The sequence below is a fragment of the Medicago sativa genome, chromosome 1 (assembly GCF_051527215.1).
Source record: "Medicago sativa cultivar Bolivia chromosome 1, Bolivia_mono, whole genome shotgun sequence".
NCBI lineage: Eukaryota > Viridiplantae > Streptophyta > Magnoliopsida > Fabales > Fabaceae > Medicago > Medicago sativa.
In genome coordinates, this window is record NC_140749.1 from 86,234,857 (window position 1) to 86,251,017 (window position 16,161).

Sequence of the window (16,161 nt, forward strand, 5' to 3'; positions counted from 1 at the left end):
TGGCCTTTGCAGATTTCCGTTTTTCTTTGTTCTTTTGCTATTTTCCACGCTTTTTGTGATCTTTGTACCCCTGGCATGCTTGAAATATTTTAGAAAATCCTAGGAAAATTTATAGAGCTTTTTCTAGTATTTTTGTGACATTTTGTGTTGATTGCATACTGAAAAGCTTGTCAAAAATATTGAAATAGTTTCTAGTATTATTTCTTGAATATTATGTTAAAATTGGTGAAAATTGGCTTAGTTTTTGTTTCTAATCCATGATGTGCATTTGTGATGCATGATATGTGTTCCTATAACCTCTTAGCCACTGTTTGAACATGATTTTGATACTTGTGTGTGAAATTTAGTTAGTTGCTTAGTTTGCAAGCTACTTGTGTAAATAAATAATGTAAATGTGCCTAATCTTGCTTCTAAAGTGTCAAGTTAATCATGTTGCCTTAATTCCCATTCCAAAGTCTGATTCTAAACCTTTAAAAATGTGTTGGAATGTGGGGATTATAAGTCACATGAGTCTTGCACTTTATGGGCAAATTTTAGCCATATTTGCACTCATTTTCTATCCTTTATATTCTAGTGATCCTCTTGCTTTATTTCCTTTGATATTGTCATATGCCACTAACCTTTTCATTTCATGTTTCATATTCATCATAAGCATCTCCATTTCATTCCATATTCATCTCTATTTTTTTCCTTTTTTTTGCAATTTAATTTGTACCAAAGTTAGAATGTGACACTTAAGAATTTTGTAATATTCCTATGCTTTTAATTTCTTGGCAAAGAGGCCATAGAATGTATCTAGGGTATGATGTAAAGGACAATGGACTCTAATAATGTACACCGACACAAGCACCGACACATGCACACACACCACTTTAGATAAATAGCTAGAATATGCATGTTTAGATGTATGTTTAGGATTGTATGTTTAGATGAATGCCTAGGATTCATACTTAGGAAAATCCACTTTCCAAACAAATGTGAACAACATCACTCAAACATTTTTCATAATAAACCTTGGGGCCCAAAACCCCATTGAATTTTCCTTTTATTTTCTTAATCAAATTTCAATAAAAATAATCATGTCTAGACCATATTTTGCGAATGACTAATTCAACCTCACAATTTCCTAATCTCATGCCCTTGAGGCCTCTCAATCTCCATTCTTCAAAATTCCAATTTTCAAACTTAAAATCAACCAACAAAAACAAAAACATTTTTTGAGAAAGAACTACGGTGGATTTGATCCCTTAATCGGGTACGCAGGCAAGGAACAAAATTCCTTCAATTCAACTAAAACAAAAATCCAAAGACATTCTTCTCCCTCCAATTCTTCACTTAGAAAACTCTTAGGCTTAATAAATACTTTCAAATAGCATTTAAAAATAGAGCGCGCGCGTAGAAATTAAAGACGGTTCCTATAGGATACTATAGTCGTTATGGGTGCCTAACACCTTCCCGTAGCGAAAACAACTCCCGGACCTCGATTCTCAAGGGTTTTGCTTACTTTTCCCCTTCCCAAGAAAAAATAAGATATCACCGGTTTAGAAAGGTTCAAACGTAATCAATGTTTGACACCCGAAAACCAAGATAAAACAACTTGTAGCAGAAGATCCTCGGCAGTTAACTACCGAGGAAATCCTCGGCAGTTAACTGCAGCCGGATTTTAAATTCCTCGGCAGTTAACTGCCGAGGGGGCAAAAGCGTATTTTACATGTGTGTCCCAGCCTTCTCTAATGTGTCAACAGCAATTTTCAATAATATATTATATATGTATGTTCGTTCCATATGCAATTGCGTTGAATGTAAGTAAGGATTTAATTTAATGATATGTAACGAGTTGTAATGTGTTGTTTAATCATGGACACTACGTAATGTTTTGATGAATTTCAAACTTTTGTGTATTTTGAACCAAATGTCCGTTTGATTTAATTATGGACAATTGTAAAAGATATTGTATTTTTCTTGTTTATGACCGAGTTTCAATGTTGTATGAGTTATATTGCCTTTGAAAATGCTCTGGTTTAATTACAGATAAAAACTGACCGAAAAATGGCTTGGAAATGCTTTAGAATTATGCAGAACCCACTGTCTGCATAATTGTTTTTTTCGACAGTTAACTACCCGAGGTTTTCCTCGGCAGTTAACTGTCGAGGGGTATTTCCGTCTTTTATATGTCTCGCCTTATGATATGTGTGAACAACAATTTTCATTAAACATTTGCTACCACTCTCTTTTGTTTCTAGTAAGACTTGTCACAATAATACTTGTCGGTTGACACTAACATGTGACCAATTGATAACTATTGCAAAATTATGATTCCTTCCATGAAACTTCATGAATCGGATTTCCCCAAATCAATCTCCAAATTGTGCGCACTACGCAATACATATGCAAGTGTGTCACGTTCCTAAAAAAAATTATAAACAAGTGTGTCACTACCCACTAAAAATAAAATCTCATCCATAAGGTCGTAGAGATGTAAGATGTTATTTCGCCACAACTATTGTTCGATAGAAGGGTTAATTTCATCCTCATTTTATTTGGGTTTTCTTTTTTCTTTATTTTTTTTTCGATACAAGGGAGCCCGTTAGGCCAGACTACAAGATAACACGACGATTAAAATAAAAACCAGCTACATCCTGCCATAAAAGGTTAAAACAACTTGACGGGGGATGATCTAAGAACAAGGTACCGTAGGTATAGAAAGGGCATTGCCCGCAAGTTAGTCAGCTAACTAGTTTGCCTGTCTATAAATATGAGTAATTTTAACTTGTCAATCCTTCATCATAAGACGATTTATGAGGGAGACAATTGGAAAACAAGGATGAGTCGAGGGACAACCTTTAGTAACTAGGGACACCGCAACAACCAAATCAGATTCTAGTGTGTTTTCTCATCAATCATCAACGAGTACATGGAAACGACTAGGACCAAGCTTATTAAAATCGTGAGTTACGATTTTAGGAGTCTAAGTATAAATTTCAAGTTGACTAGCTTGGCTATAACTCAAATTTTAGTACTTTATCAGGGCACCTATGTACTTCAACAACTTTTCTTAATACTCGTGATTTTTGTAAACTATTCCTATAAAAAGGGACATATGAAGAATTATTTAAATGTTTTTTCTTTTACCTTTTTTTTCATTTGTGTGTGCTCAAATAAAATTATTTGTGTTTGTGGCCAACCAAGTGTTCCTTTGAACTCATATTGCACTTGATGAATTCGTTTAAACTCTTAGAAAACTTTTAAAAGAATTTTTATCTCCTTTTTTTTCTTTCTTAGTTTAGTTTACGCGTTTGGTTCATTTACGATTACTTGATTTTGTTCATGTTAATTTTTTGCTTTACCATTGATTTCAAAACTTATTTATGCATTTATGGCTTTATTTGATTGAATACTTCATTTATTTACATGTATATTTTCAATTACTAGGTCTGCAAATCTTGGATTTTGGACATTGAAAGAAACTTGGATATAATGCTATGTGTAGCGGGATTAGAGATACTCTCCATTTCTTAAAGGAAATGAACATGATGTATAAATGTATAATTAATGTGACATATTATAAAAATATGTGTATTTATATCATGTATTTAATATATTGTCATTTATTTTAAAAAATGTAGATGATCTCAACTTATGTAGCAGTGGCGCAAGTTATGGTCGCGAAATTGTCCTGAAATCATCCCATTGTCCATGGATCTTGTTTTCCGCTTAATGCCTACTAAACATTTCCTCATGTATGTATTTTAAGCACAACTCTGAAACAGTGACACGTTGTGCTCGTGATGTTCGCTATTTCTTGCTCTCGCGATATATAGGGCCTGTTTGTTTTGGATTTTTTTTGAAAAAAATCTATTTTTTTGAGTAAAAAATCACTTTTTTAGTTTTTGTTGTGTTTGTTTGAGATTTTTAAAAAATCCATTTTGCTAAAAAAATCATTTTTAGCCTCAAAATGAAAATCTATTTCAAGTAGCTTTTCCAAAATCTATTTTTTTCTTAATGCAAGGAACTCAAGTGTAAGTGTTTCAAATCTCAAAAAAATGATTTTTATGATAGTAGACAAACAGAAATAGCTTTAGATTTTTTTAAAAATCTCTAAAAAAAATCTCTAGATTCTTTTAACTCAAAATCTATTTTTTTTAAAGCTGAAACAAACGCACCCATAATACTTCCAAGAAACTATGATCTGTTTTCATTGTTTTGATTTACATCTCCTTTTTTGTTGAATCAAATTTAAGTTGGTGCTTTTGTATGTGTTATATATATGTGAAAAATGGAATACATATATAAAGGCTTAAGTTGCCTAATCAAAAACTTTTTTGGACCTTACTTAATTAACAAACTCTTATAATTTTTGTGTGCCTGATTGTCTAGGTCACCAAGTTTAAGAACAAATTATCAACCATGTGATTCTAGGATAACAGGTGGCGACTAAATAAACTCTTAATTGATACAAAAATAGCTTTGTTATTCTTCATCTATGAATCACGAATACGGATACGACACGGACACCGATACATCGGCACAGTTAACTTTTTTAGAAAATCACATAATTCAGTGTAATTCTATGTGTCGGTGTCGGACACGACACGTGTTTGACACGGGGACACGCCTTATCCGAGGAGTGTCCGTGCTTCATAATCATCAATATGCTGCCTTAAAATGGAACTTCTTAATTCTTTAAAACTATCTGACTTAACATGAAAACTTCGCTATATATTTGTTAATTTCCTTGTTTATTTCTGCTAATTGCAAGCACCGGGAATCAAATCAAAAGGTGAAAAGTTAGGGATCTGCATTCAAGAATCAGAGTTGTTATTCTATAAGGAAAAGGACAGATTCTATATCCAAGAGGATTGAGGAATTAAATGACAACGTGCTTCAGCCACAACATGAGGAGTTAAATCAACGGTATGATTCCTTAGATTTCTCTTGTTTTACTAAGGATCTGGCACATGCAGATGCATATTATAAACAAATTAGCAAAATAGTTTTTCATTAGCAAAATTGTCTTTGATTATTGGATTGTCACTCATTGTTGTTATTCGCATATTAGTTTGCAAGATTCAACACATGGTGAATTCTCTTGTTTGATTATGAAGCATGGACAGAGATTGTCTTTGTCTTGTAACATATACAAAAGGTCTTGTATAGACAATTTTTTGAGATTTTTTTCAACGTGGAGGTGAAATTATGATTTAGGAAATGACAAAATTTATGTGTATTTCTTTAGACAGTTTTTGTATGGTTTTTAACTATAACTATTTTTTAGTTTTTCAAATCTATAACTTTTTCAAAGATTGTTATAACCGGAAGCAAAAAAATGTATTTTTAAGTATTTTTTTTCCTAAACAATCGATTGAAATGTATTTGAAGTTAAGACCTAGACTAAAATCATCTAAGAACATGTACCTCATTATTGAAATTTAGTAAAGGAAATTGCTATTTATCGCGACTGAAAGCCCAACAAAGATTTCACGAACTTTTATTTGCTTGATATATTTCCTAAATTGAATCCATGAATTCCCTTGTTTTCCAGTAATGAAGAAATTTAATTGGTCAAACGTTTTTCATGATATTTGGATGAATAACATTGCTCATAAAATGTGCGAGTATTAGAATGAGTAAGTAGATGCGACTTGCGAGAGTATCGAATAGATTCTCAATGATTCTTTTTCCACTCTTCACATCTGTTCCATATTATACAATCTAACATTATGTAGGACGTTGGATGATGTTTTCTTATGTGTTTCATACCTTTTAGATTATATAATCCAAAATATTTTAGGGTGTGCGAAAAGCTAATAAGATGAGATAAGAAACCCCTTGTAGAATTTTCAATTTTTTTTCCCAATATATTTGGTACAAATGGGCTAGCCTCGTCTGTTCTACCAGAGCCAAGTTTTAAAAATGGGCCTTTGGGCTTCACATCCATAAACTTTTAGAAAATTGTTGTTTACACTCTTGTGAAGGCTAAGAAACACTATAAAATAACTAATTTAACCTCAATTTTCTTCGGTCGTTAACTACCGCCGATTAAAACCCGTCGGCAGTTAACTGTCGATGATGTTATTTTGGTATTTTAACGGTGTTTCTCAGCATCTTTTGATGTGGGAACAACATTCATCAAAGTTCTATGATTTGTCATGGTATTCTCAAATTCAGACTTAATTTTCCCAGCGACTTTTAAACTTAAGCTGTAATAATTTTGTTTATTCTTAAAAAAAAATGTTTAGTTTTTTTTTTATATAAATTTCTTCCACTAGAAATTATAGGAGGTGTTTTGGGCATTAAAAATGTGCTTGTTTCTTCTAATCAGAATTTGAAACCTTAATTTGTCATGTTGTGAGAATTTATCTCCTTCAATTAGACACAACATGTTGGTGAGCTAGAGTAATATATCTATACATATGTATAAATATAAAGTTTTGGTAAAAAATAAATAGATGTTGTTTCACATTTTATTCAAACTCTGTTATTTACAAATTATTTTGATCATTCTTTAGCTTTTATCTATAATTTTTATACCAGTTATAAAAGCAAACAATATTACCAAAAATCTTTAATCAAAAAATTACACAAAAAAATTTCAATTTTTTTTTTTTTATACCAAAAGTCCAAAACCATCGAACTTTATCTAAATACAAAATTATAAGACAAATTAAACAATGACAGCCGTGGAGGAAACAGAAAAATTGATTATTATTTTTTTTTTTAAATTGACAAATGAAAGGGACACCAGTTTAAATGATTAAGCTCTCTCTTATGCTCGACTTTTCCCTCGAATACAAATTGAATTATAACACCGGTTAAATCTATTCTCTCTCATCATCATGCATTTTTTCTCTCAAAGCAACTAATGATCACATTTTATCCTAACAAAACGTTCAAATGAATGTCATCTCAAGTATCACTTGGGTCCCTAGACATATGATATATAGAGTCATCTATTGTTAAGTGCTAATCAAACTTTTACTACACGAGTGGTAGGGTCGAGAGTCATCAAAGAAAGTGACAATCCACATTCTTTATCAATTGCAATAAACTGAGAACATATGATATTCAAATGTAAAGAGGTAATTGATGAGAATTAAGTGGCATAGAGGTTTTGAAGGGACTGATGATTATTCTTATATGTTTGGAATAGAAGGGAACAAAGACACAAATCTTGTATGAATCACAAATTATCCCACGTTTGTAGCTCAGTTGGTGAACTATGAACGTTAAAGGAGAGTTAAATGGAGATTATGGGTTAGATTTCCCAAGCAGGCCAGCATTTTATTTTTCTCTCCATCAATTTACTAACAACTAACATTTGTATTATAGGATAGATATTGTATTGGAGCTAGTTGGACGATATATATGTTAGTTACTTTAACTCATTCTATAAATAAACCTCTTCATTGTATCATTTCATTATATTTTAATCAATCTTATCCTTGTGATGTCTCCTAAAAAGAAATAAAAAAACTCTATCTTTCTATTGCATTAGATCTAGAATTATGGAATCCTCTGACTACTTACGTAAATATAAAAAAAATGTATGAATCACAAATCCACGAAATAATTTACTAGCCCATTATATCTCTTTACGAGATGTGGGGCCAACAAGCCGGCCCATATGCCTTAGTGTTCAGAAGAAATTATCATAGTTTAAGAAGAATCTTCCTTTTGTTTTATTGACATTTACTTATTTCATTTATGAGTTTCTCAACACCATATTTAGATTCTATAATCCGAAATGTTTAATGTGTTTTGGAGGATTTTGTTAGGTATTTATATCGTTTGATTTTTATATATATAGAACGCACGAGAAGTCTTATAGGATGGCAAAAAAAGATGCCTTTTTTATTTGTTAAGGCTGGAATTGAAAGAAGCCACTAAAATTGACACCATGAGCGTCTATAATTGTTTTGGGGCCTACTACAATAAAAACTTTGGACAAAAAAAACTAATTTATGCCTAGCATCCATTGTTTTAAAACTCGGACCAGGAAAGAGAGTTGTGCGATTTGGTTAGCTTATTGGATAGGATATGCAATCAGCACAGTGAATTCAATGGTCGAACTGATGACTTAGATAGCATTTATGCAAAAGAGTAATGATATTTGTACAACTATTTTCAGACAAGAGCATAATATGAGTAAAAGACTGAAAGTGGTTCAAAAATTGTTGTACAAATATCGTTTACCCAAAAAGCGTACCAATTTTACGTACTTAGCTTCTCATACAAATGAAACAACTGCGGTCCAATACCACCGGCAATTGTACATTTGTTTGCTTGGACTAAAATTTGGAGTCAATTACAACAAACGCAAGATACCAAGATGTATGTGAAACAAAAAAACGTAGAAACCCTTACCTGGTGATTTCATCTTCCAAGAGTATATTGTTTCCACAATTTGGCTAAGTTTGGATTAAAGGTCACTCAATTTTAGTTTTGTATCCCCATTTTGTAGTGTAAGTTTACCATTAGTTTGTTCTTGCATTTTTTTCAACCCTCATTGTTATAATTCCTTAGAAATTTAAATTGAGGCTAAGTTAACCTTGATACAAGGTTTTGAGAGCGCTAATAGAGACGTCGATCGCATTATTTAAGTTTTTGCGCAAAAGAACAACATTGCTCTATTACTGAAGGATCATCCTTAATGCCATTATAAGAAAATAACATACAGCTCCATGCCCGATTCTTGGACATCACAGCAACTTCGCCATAAGATCAATTGTTGACTTTGAAGCAATGCAACGAACATATCCAAGATCACATATGCATACACTGTGATGACAATAAACGTAGTTGATAGGCAACACGGCAGGAGGCTCTGTCAGCAAGGACTTCTAGCGACGACACAGAGAATTGAATGCATAAACATGAGTCTAGAGAACAGAACAAGCAGCGAGAGGCAGCAGGATGGGCATGGTGGCGATGCAGGTAGCACAACGTTTTCGAAAAATATATCTTTCGAAACTAATGAATTGTTCAGTTTCAGTTCTTCGTGGTTTCTGATATTTAGAAGTTTTTCTGAATCTTGTGGGCAGAGTTGTATCGTGTGATCCTAATTATTATTACTTGGATCCAAAACTAAAAATTTCAGCTGTCTTAAAAATTCTTTGATAATGTTTATATAATTTGAATCTCAAAAGAAAAATGCCCTTTTCCAACAAGGAAGTTTATTATTTGGTGCGTAAATAAGTATTTTAAGCCCTTTAAATTTAATCCTTCAAACTTATAAAAATAATACATCAATCCCTTAAATTAAAGAAATACCACCAAGAACCAAAATACTGACCTACTCATTGTGTGAGGTACTACTAATCCTATTTAAGGTTTGTGGTCCATTATGTTTTTTTAATTTGTTTTCCAATATTCCATTGTATCTTGTGTGACAAATTATTATTTTAGAATTGAAAAATAAAGATATTCAAAGGTCATTTACACACAATAGTTTAATTTTCTTGCTACTGTTTAGATAAAAATATAAAATATTCTATGTGAAGCACTTGATTAAAGATAAAGTGCACGAAGTAGACAATGATGGCACACAATGTGCAACAATAGTTCAAATTCAAAGATCCAACCCAGGAGCCAAAGCCCATAATTTTATATTGTATTAATCACATGAAAATCTAGACTTTTTTAAGGTTCAAGACCAAATGTGCAAACAACACAGATAGGATAAGAGTATTTTGTCTTAACATTATACTTTCCCTCCTAATATGATTCTTTCCCCATTCTTTTTGACTGTTCCCTAGTCCAAGATACTCATTTTTCATTTTCTTTCCATAATAGTGATGAAAAGAACAATACAACTATGGTTCACATTGGGTGCACTTTCAGTTCAAAAAATACATCCAAATACCCCAATGCATATTTCCCAAGATTAAAGTAACCCCAACTGGCATACCTTTTGCCTTTAGTTTTTAGCTTACACCCCCCCTTTATCATTGATCAAAACCCCACCATATATCAAAAAGATCTATAGTGCTAAGGGCACCATAGATCCTTGTATGTCCCCCATTGCCTAAATTTCTCCCCCCTCAGAACAGGAGCTCAAAATCTATTTCTGTTGTTCTTCTCGGCTGCAATGGAAAGCAGGCTAGAGACGCCCTGAGTCCACACATCATACTCTCTTTGATTCATGCACTCAAATTCAACGACACCACGCAATAATGTTTTCAATCCAAAGTAGCGACGATTCTCACCGCCTTCTAGCAAATGGCGTCCCGTCCAAGCGGGCATATCTTTGATCAATTCAATCACCACATCTGTAAATTCAAAACATAAAGGGAATGGAATTAAAGAAGAACCCTTTTGATCTTGCCCCTCACAAATCCTTAAATGGAACAAGACCCACCTCCAAATCTGTTGTTAAATAATTAGAAACTATAGAGTAAGACAAAATTTATTGAAAACTCACTCTTTTTCTTTTTCTTAATGGTCCCAGCAACGTGCCTACTCTTCATTTTTAGAGTAACCTTCACATAAAGAATTTTCAAAGGTAAATATAAATATTGTAAGATAGTAAAGTAAGTTGATACATTCACCTTATCATACTAAAGGTGCCCCCACTTCATATAACTTTTTCATGATCAAATTTACACTTGTGATTAACGCTAATTGATGCCCAAATAATTAAGTGACTGATTATTGAGTACTAAAGGCTCATAAAAGCACAATATTGTTAAGGAATAGATTAAAAAGAACACACCTGATTCATTTTGTTTATATATACAGATACAACTTTCCAGTGAAGATCACCTGCACAAAACTCAGGAATCAAATCACTTTTCAAAGACATAAACATCATAAGACTAGAAAATGGAAAGGGAGAAAATTCTTTTTTTTTTTTGTTGTAATAAATGGCAGGTAAAATCTAAGTGCGTGTTTGGATTCAATTTTAAGAGAGCAAAAAGTGATTCTTAAGACTTGATATTGGTTTTAGTGTTTGATGGCTCTCTAATAGAATCAACTTTTCCTCCATAATTGATTTTAGCTTTAAGGTAGGATTAGTAGTTTTTGCCTCTAAAAATTTACATTAAATTCACTTTTAACTAAAATCAATTTTACTAAACCATTTACATGAAAATATTTCATGAGCATACAACCAAACACACAATAAGAAATATACCTTTGCGTGTGCGCTTCAGAAGTTCACAACCTCTGGCAAGTAATTCTCTACTATAGATAGTACCCGAGAAATTATCTACAGGTACAAGCTCACCGCTGAAGCTACTATGGGAACTTCCATTACCATTACCACCAGAAGCCCCCAAACTTCTCTCCACAGGAATCACTGCTGCAATATTCCAAACTTCCTTCAATGCCCTCGCTTTCAATGTTGCAGCCCCACGCAAAGCTACAACAACACAAAAAAACAAAAACAAAAAGACACCGACGCCAAAAACATCAACATACAAACTTTTTCAAACAAAACAAAAACCAATTCACATTTTCAGAAAATGAATGATCCTTGAAATTTTGTTTTTATCATAAATCACAATCACATATACCTGTTGCAGCAGCAGCAGTTAAAGTCATAATATCACCAGCAGATCTAACATTCACGGCGGAGTTAACCACCGCAGCAAGGTGTTCCCGTTCCGCCCCCAACGCCTCTGCAGTCTCAACACACTGAGCCGCCACCAACGTTGCTGCAGAAGCCAAAGCCGAGTCACTATTCGCTTTCTCCTCGTCTTTTCCAGACCCAGACGAAGCGGCGGTGGCTGCAGCAATTGCAGCTACTGCGGCGGCAACAGCAGCCACAGATACCGCAGCATGAACCTGGGCATTGTGGGCCCTTGCTTCTTCCTTTTTCTTCTCCTTTCTATCCTTAAGCCATCTTCCAACCGTCTTACCACCACCACCACCAGGTGGTCTGCCACCCAGATAACTATTTAAGCTTACACCGCCGTTGTTTCCACGGCCGTACTGCAGGGAAGAATGCATAGAAGCCATGTTTTTGGGGTTACAATACAACACAAAAAACGTAACAATACACTGTTACCATTATTCAATAAAAATTCCTTCCTTGGTTTGTTTCTATTCCTTGTTCATAACAAGAACAAAAAAATAATTAACACCTTTGTAATTAATTTGAACAAAACAAAAACGAAAAGAATAAATCATTGTGGCATAAGGCCTTCATCTGCACAATCTTCAACCATTAATGCAGAGAGAGGGATAGAAACAAAATTGTACGCTGTAATTTAGGACAAATTTTGGGTGGTACTCTAACCAATTTGACGATTTTCTGTTAGATTGTAGGGACCAGGTAAACAAAACAAATACATAAAACAAACAAAAAACATTAATAAACAAAAACAAAGTTTACTAAAAATAGTGGGTCTAATCAAAATTACAACTTTAATATCACACACACGCTTTTCTGTTAATCATGAAGAAACAGTTAAATTAATAATTAATTTAATGGGTAAGCACATGTTTATTTATTTATTTTAATTAGTAATTTACATTGGAGGTATCAAATACTAAAATAAAAAAAAGTAAAGTTAAAAACAGTGAAGAAAGAAACAAACCTTGATATCGTCGATTTCAGATGGTGAAACAGGACAACTATCTGTTAAAGGACCACTACTGTGTGAGAGTCTCCCTGAAGTTCTTGGAGACACAGAAACATCCTCCTACAAAACAAAACAAAAATTACACATGATGTTTTTTTGTTACATTATAATATCCGAAGAAGAAAAAAAATAAAAAAAAGGTGATTCTTTTATGCATGTTGTGTTGTAGATGGACTTACGGTTTGTGACATGATGCGTTCCATTATCATTTGAGTGGTTTCAGAGGAAGCAAAGGAAAATGGGTTTAAGGAAACAGATGAGGAGGTTTCTTCTTCGGTTTCTCCGGTGATGTTTTCTTCTATGGTGGTGTTTATAGGAGGTTTGGAAGAAGAAGAAGAGGAGAGAGTTTTGGAGATTTCAAGAGCTGATACACTCCATGAACGTGAGAGAAACTCCATTGGTGCTTGTGGTGTTTCTGGTGGACGGAACATGGAAGAGTGAAGTGGGTCGGGTCTCCAGAAATGGGTTTGAGCTTTATCCATGAGAGAGAGAGAGAGAGAGAGAGAGAGAGCGAGTGGGTGGTTATATAGAGAGAGAGAGAGAGAGAAGAGAATAGAAGATTGAGGGAGTAGAAATAGCAGAGAAGAGAATAGAAGAGCAGAGAGGAGAGAGTGAAAGAAAGAGAGACAAAGCAGCCGATTGTATTGTGTGTCAGTCAGGTCAGGTTTCAGTCTTATTAAAAAGGTCAAATTTTTTGCATCAAATAACTACATAGCCTACTACAATAGTATGAACAGAATGAAATGACTTGATAAGTACTACAAGTCATTATTTTCTTATTCTTTTTAATTTGATATCAAATGTGCAAAACTACATAAATTAATCATTTAAATTGGATAAAAGAAGGTTAACATTACACTACTCTCTTTTTAATTCTCACTCTTAACATGAATCTCATATTTTAAAATGTATTTCATATAAAGTGGTAGAGTCTACATTAATAAAACCTTATAAAGTATGTGAGTTAAAAAGATAATGTTGGTAACATTTTTCAACCTGCAATATCCTTCAAATGATTCAAAACTATTGCATTTTTGGATTTCAATTCGAACTTAAACCATTTGATTAAATTGAATTAGGGTTCATGAAATCATCTAAATGTTTTTTGACTTTTATTTTAGGGGCATCGGTTATCATTATTCTTTATTTTATTATTCCATTAATTATGATAATTCACTTAAATTAATTTCACCAATATAAACTTTAGATTAGTTTTTTTTATAAAAGAAAACTTAAGACTAATTTAAAAAGTAGTAGTGATTGTTTTCATTGAGTTTTTTGGGTGAATTTTTGTTTTTATTAAGTTTATCTTTGTTTGACTAATAATTAATTTTAATAATAGTATTAAATAAAACTTTGATTTATTAAATTAATTAAATTTTGAGAAACACTGGTGAAAATAATAAGGATAGTAGTAATTTTCAATTTTTTTTTAAAACAACATTCAATGTATTAAAGACACTTTTGACCAAAAATATCTTCTAAAGACTCTTCGAACTTTTCCCATGTAGTATACTAATGGATCACCCTAATTTATTGATTTTTATAAATAAAAAAAAACTATATTCAAAATATTACAAATTAACAAACGCTATATTTTTTAAATATTTATAGATAAGTGCAACGATGATTTTCTTTAAAATAACAAATATCTTCAAATTATAAAGCTATGCAATTTTATTGAAAAATCTATATAAAATACTTTTAAATAAATAGATGAATTATCTTATCTTATTTACTAAAGCTTAACCCGTAAAGCTAACCCTAAACCTAATTTTTCCCCCCATTTTTTCATCCACTTTTCTAAGCCATTGGATCTTGCGCATTTAGGCGCCATTCAATTTTAGCCATTGATCATATTATATTTATCTCTTCTATTTTCCGAAACAACTATTTCGTATTTATCTCTTCTATTTTCCGAAACAACTATTTCATATTTATCTCTAATTATAATTTTGGTCATATCCGAAATTTGTTATCAATTCACTTAAATCCGAAATTTGTTTTCCTATAGTTTTGACCATCCGAATCCTTATTTATTAATTAACCTAACAAATTTCCCTTTAAAAAAAAAAATTAACCTAACAAAGTTCATTCGTATCCTCCTCTTTTTTTTTTTTTGAAACAAATATTTTCTACACTTTTACGATTGCAATTTAACATAACAAATTCCATCTAAAAAAATGCATCGCACAAATTTTATTCTTATCCTCTTGCCTTTTTTTTATGAAGCAAATATTTTGGTTATATATACGAAACCCTAAACCTGTTTCTCTCAATCTTATATCTTATCTTATCTTCTTATATTTACTAAAGCTTAACCCGTAAAGCTAACCTTAAACCTAATTTTTTCCTCCCATTTTTTCATCCACTTTTCTAAGTCATTGGATCTTGCGCATTTAGGCGCCATTCAATTTTAGCTATTGATCATATTATATTTATCTCTTCTATTTTCCGAAACAACTATTTCGTATTTATCTCTTCTATTTTCCGAAACAACTATTTCATATTTATCTCTAATTATAATTTTGGTCATATCCGAAATTTGTTATCAATTCACTTAAATCCGAAATTTGTTTTCCTATAGTTATGACCATCCGAATCCTTATTTATTAATTAACCTAACAAATTTCCCTTTCAAAAAAAAAAATTAACCTAACAAATTTCATTCGTATCCTCCTCTTTTTTTTTTTTTGAAACAAATATTTTCTACATTTTTACGATTGCAATTTAACATAACAAATTCCATCTAAAAAAATGCATCGCACAAATTTTATTCTTATCTTCTTGCCTTTTTTTTATGAAGCAAATATTTTGGTTATATATACGAAGCCCTAAACCTGTTTCTCTCAATCTTATATCTTATCTTATTATTTACTAAAGCTTAACCCGTAAAACTAACCCTAAACCTAATTTTTTTTCCCCCATTTTTTCATCCACTTTTCTAAGCCATTGGATCTTGCGCATTTAGGCGCCATTCAATTTTAGCCATTGATCATATTATATTTATCTCTTCTATTTTCCGAAACAACTATTTCGTATTTATCTCTTCTATTTTCCGAAACAACTATTTCATATTTATCTCTAATTATAATTTTAGTCATATCCGAAATTTGTTATCAATTCACTTAAATCCGAAATTTGTTTTCCTATAGTTTTGACCATCCGAATCCTTATTTACTAATTAACCTAACAAATTTCCCTTTCAAAAAAAAAAAATTAACCTAACAAAGTTCATTCGTATCCTCCTCTTTTTTTTTTTTTAAACAAATATTTTTTACACTTTTACGATTGCAATTTAACATAACAAATTCCATCTAAAAAAATGCATCGCACAAATTTTATTCTTATCCTCTTGCCTTTTTTTTTATGAAGCAAATATTTTGGTTATATTTACGAAACCCTAAACCTGTTTCTCTCAATCTTATATCTTATCTTATCTTCTTATATTTACTAAAGCTTAACCCGTAAAGCTAACCCTAAACCTAATTTTTTCCTCCCATTTTTTCATCCACTTTTCTAAGCCATTGGATCTTGCGCATTTAGGCGCCATTCAATTTTAGCCATTGATCATATT

At 32.0% G+C, this 16,161-nt stretch overlaps 1 protein-coding gene across 1 annotated transcript; it reads right to left on the reverse strand.

The window, feature by feature from the left end:
- Nucleotides 1-9,567: 9,567 nt before the first annotated feature.
- Nucleotides 9,568-13,234, reverse strand: LOC146958580 (VAN3-binding protein-like). Its single transcript, XM_085740104.1, has 7 exons — nucleotides 12,764-13,234; nucleotides 12,540-12,644; nucleotides 11,514-11,931; nucleotides 11,132-11,359; nucleotides 10,712-10,761; nucleotides 10,421-10,478; nucleotides 9,568-10,268 (listed from the first exon to the last, which is right to left on the reverse strand). Exons 1-7 carry the CDS (start codon nucleotides 13,064-13,066, stop codon nucleotides 10,054-10,056), a joined length of 1,377 nt encoding a protein of 458 aa, XP_085596230.1. The 5' UTR covers nucleotides 13,067-13,234; the 3' UTR covers nucleotides 9,568-10,053.
- Nucleotides 13,235-16,161: the final 2,927 nt, after the last annotated feature.

Bases quoted from the DNA above. Each gene is read 5' to 3' on its own strand.
- LOC146958580 (XM_085740104.1), bottom strand. From the start codon at position 13,066: ATGGATAAAGCTCAAACCCATTTCTGGAGACCCGACCCACTTCACTCT. The intron at 10,762-11,131 runs GTATATTTCTTA...AGTTTTGTGCAG, and splicing joins TCTGAAGCGCACACGCAAAG to GTGATCTTCACTGGAAAGTT. The intron at 10,269-10,420 runs GTGAGTTTTCAA...TTGAATTTACAG, and splicing joins CATTAAGAAAAAGAAAAAGA to ATGTGGTGATTGAATTGATC.